The 18,959-nt window shown below is 37.6% G+C and overlaps 1 protein-coding gene across 1 annotated transcript in view; it reads left to right on the top strand.

The window, feature by feature from the left end:
- Positions 1–16,577, top strand: part of RHAG (Rh-associated glycoprotein) — a 34,137-nt gene extending 17,560 nt beyond the window's left edge. Inside the window, exons 3-10 of the mRNA XM_006881921.1 lie at positions 619–769; positions 5,210–5,357; positions 6,606–6,772; positions 8,714–8,851; positions 9,448–9,569; positions 14,920–14,993; positions 15,211–15,284; positions 16,503–16,577. Of these exons, the coding sequence (XP_006881983.1) occupies positions 619–769; positions 5,210–5,357; positions 6,606–6,772; positions 8,714–8,851; positions 9,448–9,569; positions 14,920–14,993; positions 15,211–15,284; positions 16,503–16,577 (949 nt within the window). The remainder of the gene's footprint in view (positions 1–618; positions 770–5,209; positions 5,358–6,605; positions 6,773–8,713; positions 8,852–9,447; positions 9,570–14,919; positions 14,994–15,210; positions 15,285–16,502) is intronic.
- Positions 16,578–18,959: the final 2,382 nt, after the last annotated feature.

An 18,959-nucleotide genomic window follows, 5' to 3' on the forward strand; every position in this document is an offset into this window, starting at 1 on the left:
TTGTTTATGTCTTTTATTTATGTACTTTAAATGCAAACACATGATCTCTTTGTTGTACAAGGGTAAACTACTGCTCCAGAAGATAATCCACTTATCAGAGAGACAAAAACGTAATAAAACCCTAAAATATAACACTATGAAAAGGTGAGTAAACACAAAGAAATTATTAGAACAATGGAATGAGATAGTGAGAGGAAGAGAAAAGAAGTAAGTACATTAGGGACAATACGTGTAGGCCTGGACAATATACCTAGTGGGACACTGGTAAAGTGGGATACTGGTGAAGAGAAAAGCCTTGAACTCTGGGTAAGATGATATGCAGTCCATTTCAGAGTCCATGGTTAGTGCAAATGTGCTTAATGTGCTTCACTACTAAGGAGAAAGTTAGAGGTTCAAGTCCACTCAAAGTTGCTTCAGAAGAGATCGATCTACTTCCAAAAATTCATCCACTGAAAATTCTGGAGCACAGGTCTTAAAGATGCAAGCTTGCCATGAATTGAAACAGATTCAGTTGATTAATAGCTTATTACAGCATCTCATTTCATTTGGGATATACATGGTCCTTCATTGTATTCAATAATTTATTGTTAATCTTTTTTTTTCTTCTTTTCCCCTCAGCATGATAAATGCAGACTTCAGTACAGCTACAGTTTTGATTTCTTTTGGAGCTGTCTTGGGAAAAACAAGCCCAATCCAATTGCTCATCATGACTATTATAGAGATTACTATCTTTGCTGGCAATGAATATCTTGTTGGTGAAATATTTAAGGTAAGGAATAAAGGATTTATGCTTTAGATATTGGTTCCAGCCAAGTACATAGTAAGTGCCCACTCCACATAAGGGTAAACCCTTATTTCTAACATTAGAACTCCATGTCTGGTGATAGTGACTCCACAGCAAATAGTAAAAATTAACCATAATTTATAGAGGGTTTATTGTATATGAAAAATTTTATAAATATTGTTTATGTCTTCTTCACAACACTGGACTGTAAATTTTACTGTTATTACCATTTATCTAGATAATCATAGACTTTCCTAAACCTGGATTCAAGCTCAGACTTTCCTAATCTCATAAATCCTTTCATTACACTGTATTTTCTACAATAATCATTTCCTATTTATAAAGCACGAGAAGATAAAGCAAAGTACTATAATTAAATGTGTTAGAACTAGATCTGAAAACCAAAAGGTCCAAACTTGCTCAGCATTCTTTAAGCTGAGAGAACAAATTCAACCCTCGAGTTGTAATACTTAAGGATGCTATTGTATGTATTAAGTATGTAATATTTAAGAGTATTGAACGATCTAGGAAGTATAAAAAGAAGATACAAGGAATATATAGAGTCACTACACCAAAAAAATTTGCTGACACAGAACAATTTCAAGAAAGAACATATGATCAAGAGGCAATGTTGATGAAGGAGGAAGTTCAGGCTGTTCTGAAAGACTTGGCAAAAAAATACAGCCCCAGGAATTGATGGAATTATAATTGACATATTTCAACATATAGATGCTCCCCGGGATGTGCTCACCAGGTTGTGCCAAGAAATCTGGAGGAAAACCTGGCCAGCTGTCTGGAAGAGAGCCATGTTTATTCCCATTCAAAAAAAAAAAGGTGACCCGGCAATGTGGAAATGATCATACTATATCACTCATGTCACACACAAGTAATATCTTGCTGAAGATTATCTAGAAATGATTGGAACAGTACATTGACAGAGAGCCACCAGAAAAACAAGCTGGATTTAGAGAAGCCATGGCACTAGAAACATTATAGCCAATGTCAGATGGATCTCGGCAGAAAGCAAAGAGTACCAGAGAGATATCTGTCTGTGTTTCATCGACTGTGTAAAGGCATTTGACTGTGTGGATCACAACAAATTGTGATTAATCTTGATGAGAATGGGAATCCCAGAACACTTGATTGTGCTTGTACAAAACCTATACTTGGACCAGGAAGTAGTCATCAGAACAGAGCAGAGAAATACTGCACTGTTCAAAAGCAGGAAGAGTGCATCACAGATGTGTCCTGTCTTCATATCTTTTCAATCTATATGCAGAACAGATAATTCAGGAGGCTGGGCTTAATGAGGAAGAACAGGCATCAGGATTGGAAGAAGTCTCATCAACAGCCTACTTTATGCAGATGATACAACCTTGCTTGTTGAAACTGAGAAGGACCTGAAACACTTGTTGCAGAAGGTCAAGAACTGTAGTCTTCAATATGGATGAAAGCTCAAAATCAAGAAGACAAAGATTCTCACCATTGGACCCACAAAAGAGGGAAAAGAGATTGGGGTTAACAATTCCAGCTTGCTAAGCTCAGCAATCAACACTCTTGGCATCAGTTATCAGGAATTCAAAAGATGACTTGCACTGGGGAAGCCTGATGTCAGGGACTTCTCCAAAGTGCTAAAGAGCACTGATTTCAGTCTAGAGACTAAGGTGCACCTGATCGAGGTCATGATCTCCACAGTTACTTGCTATGCATCAGAGAGCTGGACATTAACTAAGGATGAGAGAAGAAAAATCAATGTCTTTGAGTTGTGGTGCTGGAGAAGAGTATTGAACCGCCAGGAGAAAAAACAGGTCTCTGTTGGAGAGAGTGAAATCAGGTTTCCCCTTGGGCTCAAGGATTTAAAAGCTCCATCTCACACACTTTGGACACATGGCCAGGAGGGACCAGTCATTGGAGAAGGACATCATGCTCAGAAGGGTGGAGGGACAACACAGGAAAGGAAGACCCTGAATGAGATGAATTGATACAGTAACTGGGACTATGGGGATAGGTATGTCTGAGACAGTGAGACTGGCTCAGGATAGATAGGGCAGGCTTCAGAGCTGTTGTACGTAGGGTCCCTATGAGTTGCAAGCAACCCGATGGCACATAACAACAACATATGAGAATTTAAGAGAAGATACAAACATATGTTATTTTTAAAGTCCAAAGATGGCTAATTTTGGCCTTCCACTCTTTTGAAATAACTTTTCATGATAAAACAAAGCAAGATTTCCCAAGCTGGGGAGAAGCTAATAGTGGCTGGGAAACTGGAAGGAGTTACACTGCTGAAATGGATTATTCCAACAGATTGTGGGTGCTAAAGGGTAGATGTCTGTCCATTTCTCATCACAAAAGGAAAAAGGAGATTGGAGCAAATTGAAAAATCTGAGGTAAATTTCTATCATTTCTCTGCTTTAATAAGCACAGAGCATGAAACACTCCCCAGGAGGCAAAAAGTGTAAACACACACACACACACAGACACACACACAGCTGAGCCAATCCTACATATTGAGGAGAATTAAAATATCTTTCGTTAAATTAATTCTAGCCATCAGTTGATTCTCATGGCTTTACTCAGCAAAGTGGAAAAGAAATGAGGAAAACTTTTTAATATTTCATGTCTTTGATTTGCAATTACGTGAATTTAGTCATGCTATGTCGAGTGAATGCAAATACCATCATTAAGCATCAAGTGCTGTACATAATATTTTCTATTATACCAAAGACATTACCACTGTGGAAATGCAACCCAAAGTATACTGATGACCCAAGAAGGACTTTAACATTTTACAAACATGGTCCCAACCTAAATTTGACTACTATGTCAGATAGGGGGAATCAGTTCCAACTCACAGTGAATCTCTCTGACGTTTTTGAGGCTATAAATTTTCACAGGAAGAGAATGCTTGTCCTGCTCCCATGGAGCAGCTGGTGGATTAAAATTTTTGACCTTCCCTGTACTCTTAGAGCTCCTTAGATAACTAATAACGCCCTTGTCCTCACGCGCTCTGTCTCTCTCTGTCTCTCTTTCTCTCTCTCGTTGTCATTGAGTCAGAACTGACACATGGCTGAGCCTCCTTTGGGTTTCTGAGACAGCAACTTGCATAGGAGATTTTCCATCACTCAACCTCAGTCCCACTGGTGCATTTTTTAAAAATTAATTTTAATGAATGTTTACAGAGATTTTGGATTTCCATTCATTCATTGTTGCAATTTTCTCCCTGCCACCCCCTCCCCCAGTTTGTTCCTCTCTTTGAAAAGTAAAAGAAAACTTATGTCATTGGTATACAATCCCCCTACTCCCCCCAAGTGCACTCCACTATGCAACTTTCATTCTGGACTCTTGTCATAACCATAATAACCAATCACATATCATTTTTAAACTGATGTCTCCCTCATCTGTTTCAATGCAGTATACCTAATTTATCCAATTTTTCTCAGTCTTACCCCAACCCTGATGTCAGTCTGGTTCCACAACAGTGGCACTGTGCAATATTTGTCTTTTTTGTAACTGATATATTTCACTCAGCATAATGTCGTCCAAGGTCACCCATTTTGAATAATATTGCATGAGTTCCTTGTTTTTCAATGCAGCGTAGTATTCCATTGTGTGAATATACCATGGGCACTTAGGTTGTTCCCAACTCTTTGCTATTGTGAACAAAGCCTCAATAAACATGGGTGTGCGTATATCTGCCTGGGTGGCAGTTATGGTTTCTTTAGGGTTTATTCCCAGTAAAGGAATTTCTGGGTCATTTGCAACTTTTTGAGAAAGCTCCATACAGCCTTCCATAGTGGTTGCACCATTTTACACTTTCACCAACAATGAATAAGGGTTTCAGTTTCTCTGCAAACTCGCCAACATTTGTTGTTTGCGGCTCTGTTAAATTTTGCTATTCTTACTGGGGTGAGATGATATCTCTTAGTTGTTTTGATTTGCATCTCTCTTAGAGCTAAGGATTTTGAACATTTCTTCTTGTGTTTGTTGGCCATCTGAATGTCTTCTTTGGTGAAGTTTCTGTTCCTATCCTGTGACCATTTTTCAATTGGGTTATTTATCTTTATCTTGTTGTGGTACTCGAGTACTTTATAAATTCTAGATGTAAGTCCCTTATCAGACATGTCATTACCAAATACTTTTTCTCACAGTACAGCCTTTGAGTTAGCAGCTCAACTCCCTATATAGACTACATTACCAAAACTCTAATGGATAATCTGAGATTGAGAGACATTTAACAATTAACACAAATTCACATCACCAGAATGAGGACTCAAAGCCAGTCATGTTTGGGTCAAAGCCTGTATTTTTGTTTTACTCTCTCTCCACATTTGCAACCAACAATGCAGTTCTTTCTTTGATGGTCCTCCTGTGGAAAGCCTCACTTTAACTTCTGTTTATAAGAATGATGTTCTTTGTTCCTAGGCCTCTGATATTGGAGCATCAATGACCATCCACGCTTTTGGGGCCTACTTTGGCTTGGCTGTAGCAGGTGTCTTGTATCGCTCTGGCCTAAGAAGAGGGCATGAAAATGAAGAATCTGTGTACCACTCAGACTTGTTTGCAATGATTGGTGAGTAGAAATGAACTTGCCTAATTCTTGTTTATTTGGGTAGACATAAGGATTAACTCCATAAATGTGAAGACATTCCAGGGGAATGCCCTTGAAGGCGATATGTGCTTAAGTGGGTTCTCTGTTCTTCCTTTCTCTTAGGATCTTGTTGCTCTTAGCTGCCTGGGAGTCATTTCCCAATTTATAGCAACTCCATGCATAACAGAATCAGACTGTGTGATCCATAGGGTTTTTATTGGCTAATTTTATAGAAGTCAGTTGCCAGGTTCTTCTTCCTGGTCTTTATTTACTAAAAGCTCTTAAGAGTTACAGCAACACACAAGACAATTGACAGGCAGGTGGTGGCTGTGCTTGAGTTTACTTGGCTAGAAAGTGAATGCAGGCAAAGAAGAATTCCACCAATGAAATTACAAGTCTCAGTTTTGGTGAGCAAGATAGTATCATCTGCATAATGCAGGTGGTTGATGCCACATTCTTCTTCATAAAGTCCAGCCTCCTTAATGATCTGTTCCTCATATAGATTTAAAAGGTATAGTGAAAAGATATATCCCTGACACATTTCATTCTTGATTTTGAACCATGTACTGTTCCCTTGTTTTGTTCAGATAACAGCTTCCTGGTCTAGATCTAGTTTTCTCATGAGCACAATCAAGTGTTCTGTGGCTCCCATTCTTCTCAAAGTCAGCAACATATTTTTTGTGATTCATACAGTCAAATGTCTTTGCATAATCAATAAAACCAAACAGACATCCTTCTGGTACTATTTCTTTCAGCCAAAATCCATCTGACGTTGGCAATGATATCCCTGGTGCCATAACCTCTTCCTAACTCAAGTTTGTATTTCTGACAGTTCTCTGTTGATATGCTATTTTAGTGGTCTTTACATAATCTCCTGAAAGATTTTGCTTACATGTTATATTAGTGATATTATTAACTAATTTTCACACTCTGTTGAATTACCTTTTTGGGGGGAATGGGAATAAACATCGATCTTTTTCAGTTTGCCAAGTATCTGTTCTCCAGATTTCTTGGCACTACCTGGTGAGGATATCCAGGGCTGCATTCTTTGCCACATCACAATTCAAAGGCTTCGTTCTTCCTTATAGATTTGTTACTTTTCGATAATTAAATCGAAAAGCAGTGGCTTCTACAGTGATAGGTATCATCTGCATAACACTGAGGCACCTTGGATCCCTTGGACTGTCTTTCACGTTCTCAAACAACATCCTCTTCTGTGGTTTGCTACAGGGACTCTTTTCTTATGGATGTTTTGGCCGAGCTTTAATTCTGCTATCGCTGAGCCTGGAGACAAGCAGTACAGGGCCATTGTCAACACCTACTTCTCTCTCGCTGCCTGCGTGCTCACAGCATACGCCTTCTCCAGCCTTGTTACCCATCGTGGTAAACTGGATATGGTATGTATCATATTAACTCCCAGAGACATTTCATTTAAGAATGCTGACAGTCACTTCACTGAATCACTTCTGTATTACTGCTGACATACCGGGACAAATTGAAAAATATCATAACTTGAAGAAATATTTTGAAAATTTTTTAAAAAGTATGTATCCATTTATTTATTTATCCATTAAATTTACATTGAGGTAACTACAAAATGTTCTCAAGGAATTAACATCCTAGTGAAAAAAAATCACTCACTCCTCACTCAAGCGTTATAGAGCTGTGGTGATACAGTCTTTAAGGAGCTGCCTTGTTAACCCAAAGCAGAGCATCTCTGTCAGTCAAACCCACTAGTGGCCCCAAAAGAGAGAGATGAGTATTCATCACCTCAGGAAAACCCACTGGAGAGTCGGCAATGAGTCTATTCTGACTTGAGAACAATGAGTTCAGTTGGGAGCATTTACTCATTGTTGTTGTAACACCTGACCCCCAAGTGGGTTTCTGAGCCTGTAATCCTCAAAGGTGGAGATTGTCTATATTTCTCCCAAGACTCTGCTAGTGGATGTGGACCACCAGAGAGGCCCCCATCTTTGAGTTATCAGTGAAACTTCCTATGAGTTAGGCCACTAGAGCTCCTTTAGTGGGAAATAATAGTCTTTAAAAAAAAATAATCAAACTTTCTAGATTTATTTAGTGATACCACTAACTACTTCCAAGTTCTTAGAGAATATCTCTTAAGAAAAAGGAATCTTCTGTTTCTTAACTAGAAAAAAAATATATAATGTAATAGTTCCAACGGAATCTATCCTCTCTCCTACAAATATTTTTCCTAAAGAAATAACTGAATACAGGGTGGAATCACGAGTAGGATCAAGAAAAGTTAAAAAAAGAATATAAGCAGCCAAAATTCTAATTAGGTTTTCAGCTTAAAAGCATTGCTAACGTAAACGTCCTAGTTCTATGGCTACATAAGATTTACTATTAGGGGAAACGGGTTGAGGAATATATGAACACTGGTGTGATTCTGAGGTTTTCATGTAAGTGAAAAACAAAATCAAAGTTTATACACACACACAAACACATATGTGTGTCTACCACCCAAATTAATGTTTTGAGGTCACATTGATATTCTGGGATTCTTGACTTAAAGTTGGAAAAATAACAGTGAAGGTAGTGTGATTGTCAGATCAGTTACTTGTTTTTTTCAGCCTAGGAGAAGAAAAGGGTATCATAACTGTAGTGATAATATTAACAACAATTCATTTAAGGAATGTATTTCAATTCAATACAAAATTGACTCGAGAGACAAATGAAAACCAAAAATCAGGTATCTATATTGCTCATTAGCTCCTTTTTAAAAGTACGAATAACCTCTCTTCCTCAGTTATAACAGAATATCATTTTACTGATGAAATCTGGCTAGTGGAAATCAGTTGTTCTTCCTGCCCCTTCCGTAGTACAGAAACAATTGAGAAAGAAGCTCTCTCTGGTATAAAATATCTACCTCCTCTTTCTGAATATTGAGAAGTAGCTCACTGTATAGGATATACATCAGACAGACTCATTGTCCCCTTTTCAGCCCTGAAAACCATATAAGTGTCCTAAGTAAGGAAAATGCAGCTGAATATTTGCTCTGTGTCTACCCCAGCCTCATGCACAAACTTGTTCTTTTGATTTTCTCCCTTCTCTCTCATTAGACTGATAACCACTATCAAACAATCTTGTAAAGAAAGGTTTTCAAATGCCAACTGTTTGGGCTGGAGGGTTGAGGAGACTTTCTGTAAATATAATGGCCCCTCTTTAAAAAAAATAAGAAAAAACCCAGCAGTTCTTTAAGCTGAGAACACAACATGGTAGTCTCATTGAAGTCTCCATTCTTCTCCCGTGTTTTTTCTGGCTCCAGTTCTGGTTCCTTCTTTAACTCCTCATCTCATCCATGCCTCTGTCCTCCACAGGTTCACATTCAGAATGCAACCCTTGCTGGAGGGGTTGCTGTGGGCACTTGCGCAGACATGGCGATCAATCCATTTGGCTCTATGATCATCGGTGGCGTTGCAGGAATCATCTCTGTGATTGGGTTTAAGTTTCTGACTGTACGTATTGAAGTCCCTCCAGGTCAAGCATTGAATGCTCTCCTTCCTGTTTTCCCACCTTCTATGAGCAGAGTACATCCCTGAGGTTTCCTTTTGTAAGCATCTCCCAATGTATGGGAGTCCTTTGCTTTCAGAGTTTTATCTTGGTGTTCAAGAGGTTTCCTCTATGCTCAGGAAAGAATTAGACAGTTATTTATAACTTAGTATGAGCTGAATATCTGTGTGTAAAGCACTTGTGTAGCTTTCCAAGGAGGGATGGGTAGTTTCATTGATACCTGCTTGGGTTTTGTTGTTGTTGTTGGATGTATAATTAAAGATGTGGAGCTTTTTAAAGGGAATTTAAGATGCCCTAACAAAGCAAGAAAAAGAGGGACCTGGCGTAAATCGCCTTCACATCTCTAACCATTAAAAGACTGCAAAAGGCAGTTTTGCTACCAGTGTGTTTAGATTCTTTAGCTGAACTGGGTGAGCAGCAGGGATGGGAGAACTCGGCTGCACATCTAATTATTCCTGCACTCTCATTTTACTTTCTGTTAAGGAGCTCTGCATCTCTTTCAAATGAATGAACCTTCTTATTTTTCCCCCCACCATTTTAGCCATTTTTTGCATCTAAACTAAGGATTCAAGATACATGTGGGGTCCACAACCTTCATGGCTTACCCGGCATCATGGGAGGACTGGCTGGCATTGTAGCGGTGGCCCTGGGTGTATCTGACACGTGAGTGGAAGAATTGTACTCTTGACTTCAAGGTCCAGCAGTGCTGTCTCTCACTTTTTGAGGCATCTGGTGATGGGAGAGTTTTCTTCCAGGCCAAGTCAGCTACTATTTAAATTGTCTTTGACAAGTCTGTCAACCCCTCTGGTTCCCAGTTTTCTCTTTTATAAAAGGAATAGCTTGGACTATTTGACTATTTATTCTCTAAGCCACTCTAAGATTCCTTCTACTTCTACCAGCTTTAGATTTTTCCCATTTAGGGATACAGACTAAAGAGAGGTGGGGAGGAGAATAAACATTTAGTTAACCAATAAAAAGAGCAAAAACTACCAGTCAAGCCCAGGAGAATGTGAGTGATTAAGCCATAAGTTGATCAGTTGTTCTTTGTTTGTTTTTTATTATTATTAATTTTAATGAAAATTTACAGAGATTTTGGATTTCTATCCATTCATTGTTGCCCTCTTCTCCCTGCCCACTCCTCCCCCACCCCAGTACACTCTTCTCTTTGAAAAGTAAAAGAAAAATTCTTTCATTGTTATATAATTCCTCCCCCGAGGTCCACTCCACTATGCAGCTTTCATTCTGGACTCCTATCATTACAATATTACCTAATCATATATCCCTTTTAAACAATTTTCTCCCTCATCTGTTTCCGTGCAGTATACATTACTTATCCCATCTTTCTCAGTCTCCTCCCAACTCCAATGTCAGTCCTGTTTTACAACAGTGGCACTATGCAGTATTTGTCCTTTTGTGACTGAGATATTTCACTCAGCATAATGTCTTCCAGGGTCACCCATTTTGAATAATATTGCATGATTTCCTTGTTTTTCAATGCAGCAGAGTATTCCATTGTGTGACTATACCATAGCTTCTCTATCCATTCATTTGCTGATGGGCACTTAGGTTGTTTCCAACTCCTTGCTATTGTGAACAAAGCCACGATTAACATATAGGTGTGCATATTTCTGCTTGAGTGGCATTTGTTGCTTTCTGTTCTATTAAATTTTCCTATTCTTACAGGGGTGAGATGATATCTCATAATTGTTTTGATTTTCATCTCTCTTAGAGCTAGGGATTTTGAACATTTCTTCATGTGCTTGTTAGGCATTTAAATGTCTTCTTTGGTGAAGTGATCAGTTATTCTTTAATACAATAAGATAGAAGCATTTTTACACACAAGTTATCCAATCAATAAATCTAGAAAGAACATGAAGTCCAGGCTATTCAGGAATCCATTCCATTTTTAAAGCAAATTGAAATTGTGAAGAAGCATGAAAGGTGAATGTGTGCTTAGAAAAAGTCACTGGAAATGCACCTGATTAAAAGATCCAATGTAGAAAACAATGCACACAAACTGTGTAAAATAACCAATACAAAATAAAAAAAATAGTAAAAAAGTTAAAAAATAAACAACTGGAAACCTGATTAATTTGAAAAAGAAGTCTCTTAACTTCAACTGGAGCAGTTTAAAGTTAACCACACTGGAATTCATAGCAAAAAGTACTAGGAAAAACTCACTTCAACGTACTTTCTACTGAACAGCAAGTTTGCTTCATCTTCTCCATGTACCTTTGGCCCATTTCTTGATTTTATTTTCATTCTGTAACCCTTTTGTAAACGTGGAGGACAATCTCACTGAGAAATATCCATACTTTCCTTTTGCTTTCACTGAGAGTTAACAAGTGGTTGAGAGGAAACGCTAAAGTATTTTAATAAACCAAACAATAAACAATAAACAAGAAATAAATTTCAATAAACAAGAAGGCATGTGTAGGAGCTCAACTCCTAAACGTTATTATGTACACACATTATGCAAATATTCTAAGTGGTGATGAAAATTCTTAAGCAGCATGCCCAAACCAATTCCAGAGATACAATAAAACTCATTTGTCTGGTTCCCAGAGGCTGGTTCTCTCTGGCTAGGAAGACTTTGGGTAATTCCATGGCTGAAGTCTAGAACTTGAACAGATAATCTCTCCTCAGGGAGTCAAACAAAATTTAGAAGGCTCATCCCTGCAGGTAAAATATACACGTGTCTGAAGCCGGGTATTTAGTCACAAAACTGTTCAGATTTCTTAAATGCAAGATTTCTTGGTAAGCATAGAGCGAGAGAAAGTTAGATTATTGAGGGACAGCTTGCTTCCAATACTGCTGCCCACAAGTTTGTTTAATCCATTATTTTACAAATCTCTTTGATTTTATTAACACTTTTGTAAAAAATACTAATATCTTATAAAGGCCTTAGGAAATCCTTATCTAAAGACACAAATAGTCTAGTTAAATAAAGGAATACATAAGAGACAAAAACTCTCTAGTCAGAGAAACACAAATTAAAGCTCTAAGATACCAGTTATTCATTTACAAATTGATGGAGGTTAAATCATAAATAACACTGACTTGACTCAAACGCAATTAATTGTCATCCAGTTAAAACGCACAGCTGACCCTCCAGTGGGTTTTCCGGGGTTGTAAGTCACAGAAGGAAACTGCTTATCTTTCTTCCCAGAGTCACTAGTAGACTGAAACTGTTTGCCTTTGGGTTGGCAGTGCAACTCCTTACCCGTTAGACCACGAGAGCTCCTTTAATAATACTAAATGTTGGCTAAATTAGAGACATGGGAATATTGATTGGCATACCTGTTTTTATATGGAAAAGTACTATAAAAGTACTTAAGTACTTTTAATTACTACCCAAGAATTCATTTCTAGATAGAATTTCTTTTTGAAAAATAATTGAACAAGTTCACTAGTATATTAATGAGATGATATAGTCTCAAGAAATTTTTAGTGTGTGAAATATTGAAAACAACCTTAATAGTCAACCAATAAGACTAAAATCATGTGTTTGTGTAGTGCAATATTATAAAGCAATTAAAATGATAATACTGATTTAGTTACTGGATTAAAGGGACACTGAAGACATGATCTAATGTGAAAAGCAGTATTAGGTGTTTTTATAAAAACAGTATTTGCTAGGTATTTTTTTAAAAGTAGATGTGTATGTTTATAGAGGTAGGGTTTGTAAAATTTTAAACTTTTTTCCCTTCACTTGTTCTCCATACACAATTTTTTCTACAATAAAAAATAAAATTCCTTAACTCAAAAAAATATCAGCGTTTAACACATTCTGTTATTTGAATAATGAGCTGGGACTAAAACACAGCAAACTGTCCAACTCTCTATTCTCCTTTACTTGCTGATTCAGCCTTTCAACAACTATTTATTAGCCCTCTGTGATGAGTGAGACGCTGTGGAATATAAAAGCAAATTCTTTCATTCCTGGTTCTTTTGTTCCTCACACAGCATCTTGGAGGAGTTCTGGTGATCCAGTTGGTAAGGGAGTTGTACTACCAACATGAAGGGAGGTGGTTTGAGCCCACCAATTACTCCATGGAAGAAAGAGGGACATTCTTCTCCTAAGCTATTTACAGCCCCTGAAAACCCACAGGAGGGTTAACTCTAAATCAGATCTGGCTTGATGGCAATAAGAGATAACATATTTACACAAGTTCACTATTTTTTTTTAATTTAAAAAAAATTGGTGATTTTATTGGCATAAAAAAAAGTCAGAGAAAGTGACTTGAATTCATCTCTCCTTTCTTTTTTTTAACATCTTTCATTTTTCCATTTTTATTGTAGCATTTATTACAAAATAAACTTTAAAACTGAAATATAAACCATTTGGTGTAAGCTAATTTTTCTCTGTGGAAGAGCTACAGAATTTTACATTATTAAAACATCTAAATACATTGACTCATTTCCATCATCCTTGAATATATGGAGTATTTTTAAAAATTTATTTATTTACTTTTCATTTCAATGAACATCTATAGAGATTTTGGAATCCCATTCATTCATTGTTGCACCCTTCTCCCCGCCCCCCCCCTTCTTCTCACCCCCCCCTTTGCTCCTCTTCTTCAAAAGCAGAAGAAAAACTCCCTTATTGGTACACAATCCCCCACACACATCCCCCAACTACACCCCCAACCCCAAATATAATCCACGCTGCAACCCTCATTCCGTACTCTTACGATAAACATAATGCTCTAAAATATAATACTTTTAAACTATTCTCTCCCCAAAAGACTTCAATGCCATAAACATATTTCATCCAGTTTTTCTCAGTCTTACCCCCACCCCAATGTCAGCCTCATTCTACAACAGTGGTACCATATAGCATTTGTCCCTTTGAGACTGAAATACCTCACTCAGCATAATGTCTTCCAGGGTCACCCATTTTGAATACTTTTGCATGAGTTCCTTGTTTTTCAATGCAGCATAATATTCCATTGTGTGAATCAACAAACGAATGGGTAGAGAAGCTGTGGTATATTCACACAAGTTCACTATTTTTAACATATTCTTTCACTTGTGAGCTATTTTTACTGGACTTTGGTTAAGGCTCAGGCGTGGACTGTTTGTTTCCACAACTGTGTGAGAGCTAATTGAATTTGGCCTTTTATTTAAAAGGGAGTTGGGCCCCCTCAGGCCTCCTTTTAACATTCTTCTGAGTAGTATAGCACTGGTCTGCCAATTTGCTGTGCAGAGTTAGTGATGCTAAACACTGTGACACTGTTTTGTCAAATGCCATAATGGTTACCCATGGTGAACAGTGTTTGGTGGAGCTCCCAGATTAAAATAGTTTTGGAAGCAGGAGGGACATCTGCTTCCTAAAAAGTGTGCTTCCTCTGAAAACTCTATGAATTTAGAGAAATTACTATAGCTATACAACAAGGCACATAACAACATAAGAGTGATTTCTAATATAGTAAAGATTTACTTTCGTTTCTAAAATAAAACGCTAATTTTATTTTAACATTGTGACGTCTAATATGACAAAGATTTACTTTCATATCTTTATGCATACTTTAATATATTCTCTGCAATATGTTCTGGAGCGTATTATTCTTATAAAGCCTGTGTAGTGACTAAAATAATTGTTTATATTGAAATAGGGTGAGGAGAGATAGTAACATAACTTTGTTTTGGATATTACCTTATTTTTTGTATCTGTAAGTGAAGCTGGCAGAACTTAATAAATGAATCCAAAAGGGGATCAGAACCTGGTATTAAATATACTCTTCCTAAGGAAGATTTTGTGGTCATTTCTAAATCTAATGTTAAGTGTGGTTCTTGGTTAAATGTTATATACTTTGAGGATTTTTTTTTTAAATATGGCTCAAAAGTTTAAAAAAAATAAAAATGTAAGAAAAATAAGATTTACATTTGGTATGTAATACTGCACTGTGGCCAGAAGATGGCAGGCATTCATACTCTTAGTGAGGTTAGCTTTCCAGTGTCAAGGAAAAAAAAATAATAAAACACGTTTTTTCCCCCACTCTTTTCCTAGATCTACCATGGCCATGCAGGCAGCAGCACTGGGCTCTTCTATCGGAACAGCGATTGTTGGAGGGCTGATTACAGGTCAGCATTTGAAAGAAACGTTTTACTGTACCCCGTGCCCTGAGAATAAGAAATAATAAATACGGAAATTGACAAATACTGCAATATTCTAAACTGCTAACCATAAAGTAACCAAGTTATCTCAAGATGAGCTTCTAATTGTATGTTAATTAAGGTGTGATGCCATTTTCCTTTTCAGCAACCTAACCCATCCTTCCACTGTCCCACATTTTCACAGGTTTAATTCTAAAGTTACCCATCTGGGAACAGCCAACGGATCAGAACTGCTATGACGACTCTGTTTATTGGGAGGTAAAGAACAGTGTCCTTAAGTCTCTGGGTGACATGAACAGTTCAGTGATAGCTACTAACTGAAAAGTTGGCCCCAAAGGAGCATTGGAAGAAAGTCCTGGAGAATTACTTCCAAAAAAGGAACCTTTGAAAATCCTATGAAGCACAGTCCATTCTGCCATACGTAAGGTCACCAGAGGTCAGAATAGATCTGGTAGCAACAATTTAAGCAATTGGCACAGCATTTTAAACAAAGGCATAAATGGTGACCCCACTATTAAAAGTTTTACTCACCTCAAGCCAAATATTTGTGTGAAATTCGTGTGATGAAATGGAATGAATTCCATATTTATAAAAACTGAGGCATGTTCCCAGGCCTGACTAAATAAAAAATTATGTTACTTGCCAAAGCAGAAACTCCCTCATCCACTCCGTGTAGCTGAGTCAAAACCAACTCACAGCTGAACCTGAGTTTTCAGAGGACATAAATCTTACAAGAGGAGATTGCCCATCTTTCTCCTCAGTTGCAGATGCCTTATTTTAATTGCTTGCTTTTGGATTGGCAGAACAACTCCTTTACCTACTGGACTACCAGAACTCCCTTAATGCGGGAACTAGATGAAGGCAAAACAGAATTCAGGTGGTAAATGGCCTTCCATTTCTCAGAACAATAGGAAAGCTAATCATAGAAATACCAGGAATACTTGAGCCCATTGTATAAGATTTTATATCTAATATAAAGGTAGGCAAAAAAAGAATAGGCCATGTTGCAGAGTCTCAGGGAAGACCTATAAAGAGGCCCGCACTTTTACAGATGTTCTATGAGCAAGCAGTACCATCTTCACTGTCTCCGCATAGGCCAACTTTCCAATCTGCTGTTCATAGGCACCTAACCACCACAACATCTATAAGCAACAAGACATCAGTCTCCTTCTGCCCTCCAAGTCCTCCCCGGTCCTTCCATTTTTTTCCCTGCAAAGCTAACAGATGCTTGAGCGTGTTGAACAGGAATTTCAGGGAGAGCAGGTTTGGGGAATGTATTCAAGGTGGGTGGGATAAATATTTTAGTTCTTTTCCCCACCTGAAGCAGTTTTTAATCCCCATCCTTTTAAGCTTAGGTAATACTTTCAACAAACAAAAGAGACGTTTTTTTTCGTGCTAACTTTGGACAGAGCCAGGGGAGATGGGAGAAGGGATGAGAAGGGATTTTAAAGTGCCTTCATGTTATTTTCTTTTCAGGTCCCTGAGTGCACAGAACATGACAATCGCTTTAACGCACATGACAGCCACAACCAGCTGGAACCTGAAGTCTAATCACTTTTCCTGGGCTTCAACTTCCTTTCCCATAATCTTGAATAAAGGCAGCGTGCAAAGAGAATGTGATTACCCTGGGGCCATAGGAGCCAGTGTGGAAATTATATCTGATGATGAATCTTCATACTCACTGATAGGTTAGCTGACATTTGTGAGCTAAAAAATGATCAAATATCTTCTATCCAGGATGTCCAGCATGCCCTTGCCAGTGAACAGGGGAAATACAGAGTGTGTAGTCTTGTATGTACATTTTAAAAAAAACAAACATTCTTCCCTGTAAATGTAAGATGGCATAGAAATCAATACTTTGTAATTATGTCAGTTTCTTAATGTAGTCACTAGTTATTCAGTCCTAAAGAAAGAGGAAAAATGTCAATACACTCACCATCAATGTAAAAAAAAATATATAAGAAAAATAAATGTCATGTTTTAACAAGTATAATTTTTGGTAGTTCTGTTTAATTCTTTAAAAATTATCTAATTAAGTGGGTTTATATCTTTGCTTGAATATCCTTATACTCAATTCCTTTTAACCTGTTTACTGTTTGCAATAAGAGCTTAAATGATGTCTGATTGAATTCTATTTTGCACAAAATTTCAAATGATTAAATGTTACCATACAATAAATAGTTAGTCTCTGGCCATTAGTAGGAGTTACATTTGCTGCTGAGTTACCATGGAGGGCAGCCCTGGGGAGAATGAAGCGAGGCACAGAAACCTCTGCCAGAGCAGACTAGAGTTGGTAGATGAAAAATCATCAGTCTCCTGGATTAACACATGGAAAAACAAAGACATTCTATTCCTCAATTTCCTTAATTTAGAGATCTTCTTGCATCAAACAGAGAGATGACTCAGTACAATTATTCAGTTTATCTATAATAAAGAGAAGAGTACATGGACTGCCGAAAGATGATACAAGCATTCTTTGGAGGAAGTGCAAACAGAGAGTTCCTTGGAGGCAAGAATGGTCAAACTTCGTCACACATTCTTGGACATGTTGTCAGTTGGAATTTTTTGTTGCTGTTGTGTACTGTAGCGTCAGAACCAACCCACAGCTGACCCTCGAAAGGGTTTTCAAAGGCAGTTAATTGCACAGGAGGAGAGTGCCCATCCTTTTCCCATGGAGCAGCTGGTGGCCTCGAATCACGTGCCCTCTGGATTACAAAAAAACCATGATGCAGCTAAAGGTATAGAGTCACAGAAAGAGAAGACCTATCTCTCTCTCAAACTCAAATCACATACCTCAGGTTTTAAAAACACAACTCTTTACACACTTCACCAACAGAGCACCATGTTGACATGTAAATTTATGTTTGGTTCTTTATTTCATTGGCTGTTTTTCCCCCTACAGGTGGAGAGAGTTAGGGTGAGGTTTTAAAACATACCATGGGTTCTAATCAGGTTTTTTCCTCTCTGTCTCCCCTCCCCCGACCCCTTCCTCTGTTCCTCTTCCTCCCTGTCTCTCTTTCCAATTGATTTCTGGGCTTTTATTTCTTTTACATCTGAGATCATGAGAATAGTACAGAATAGGGCACAACTCCTGTTAGTAGGGTCACTGTGAATTGTAGTGGGCTTGATGGCACCTAAGAACAATATTGCATGGAGGACTTCTAGACCAACTTCTAGAAACACTCTTTTGGGAAGCCACATCTTTATCCCCCGGGAGTTGGCAAATTTCAGTAAATCAGGTAATACTCAGACTCTATTCCAGAGCCCTCGTGGCTGAGTGGTAAGGACTTGCACTGCCAAAGCAAAAGGCACTAAATTTGAATCCTTGAGAGAGAGATAGACAATCTCCTCCTGTGCCCTTTATTGCTTCAGAAAGCCCACTGGAGGGTCAGCTATGAATTGATTCTAACTTGCTGGTACGGGACAACTTTCTTATTTCAAGGTTCTTTGCAAACTTCTAAATTCAACAGAAAGGAGACAGTTTGATTTGAGGTCTACCTACTATCTTCTCACTTAAAGCATAAATGTTATTCTATGTACTTTCTCAATTGTGTCTCTTTTTCCCATGAAAAGGAAAATACAAAATTTCTTAAAAACAAACTTTTTCATTTGTTTTGTAATCTTCACAATATTTTTAGTATATTAAATGTTCAAGGAACACTTATTCAGTGAATGAATGAATAGTTGACTAAGTGAGCAAACTAAGGAAAAAATATTTTAAAGTATTCAGCTCCTTGTTTATTCAATAATAATCTAGTACGTATATTTTACTTACAAGACTCTTGAAAATACAAAGAAAAAGAAAGTCTTTCACCTGAAAAAATTTTCAGTCCCACCAGAAATACAGCTAGTGACTCAATAATAAAATGTGAAAGTTGTTAAAATTATAGCATGATCAAGGTGTCATGGTCAAGATTGTTGTAGTTGTTGAGT

This window comes from Elephantulus edwardii, unplaced genomic scaffold (genome assembly GCF_000299155.1).
Source record: "Elephantulus edwardii isolate Elephantulus edwardi_28Jun2011 unplaced genomic scaffold, EleEdw1.0 scaffold00017, whole genome shotgun sequence".
NCBI classification, from domain to species: domain Eukaryota; kingdom Metazoa; phylum Chordata; class Mammalia; order Macroscelidea; family Macroscelididae; genus Elephantulus; species Elephantulus edwardii.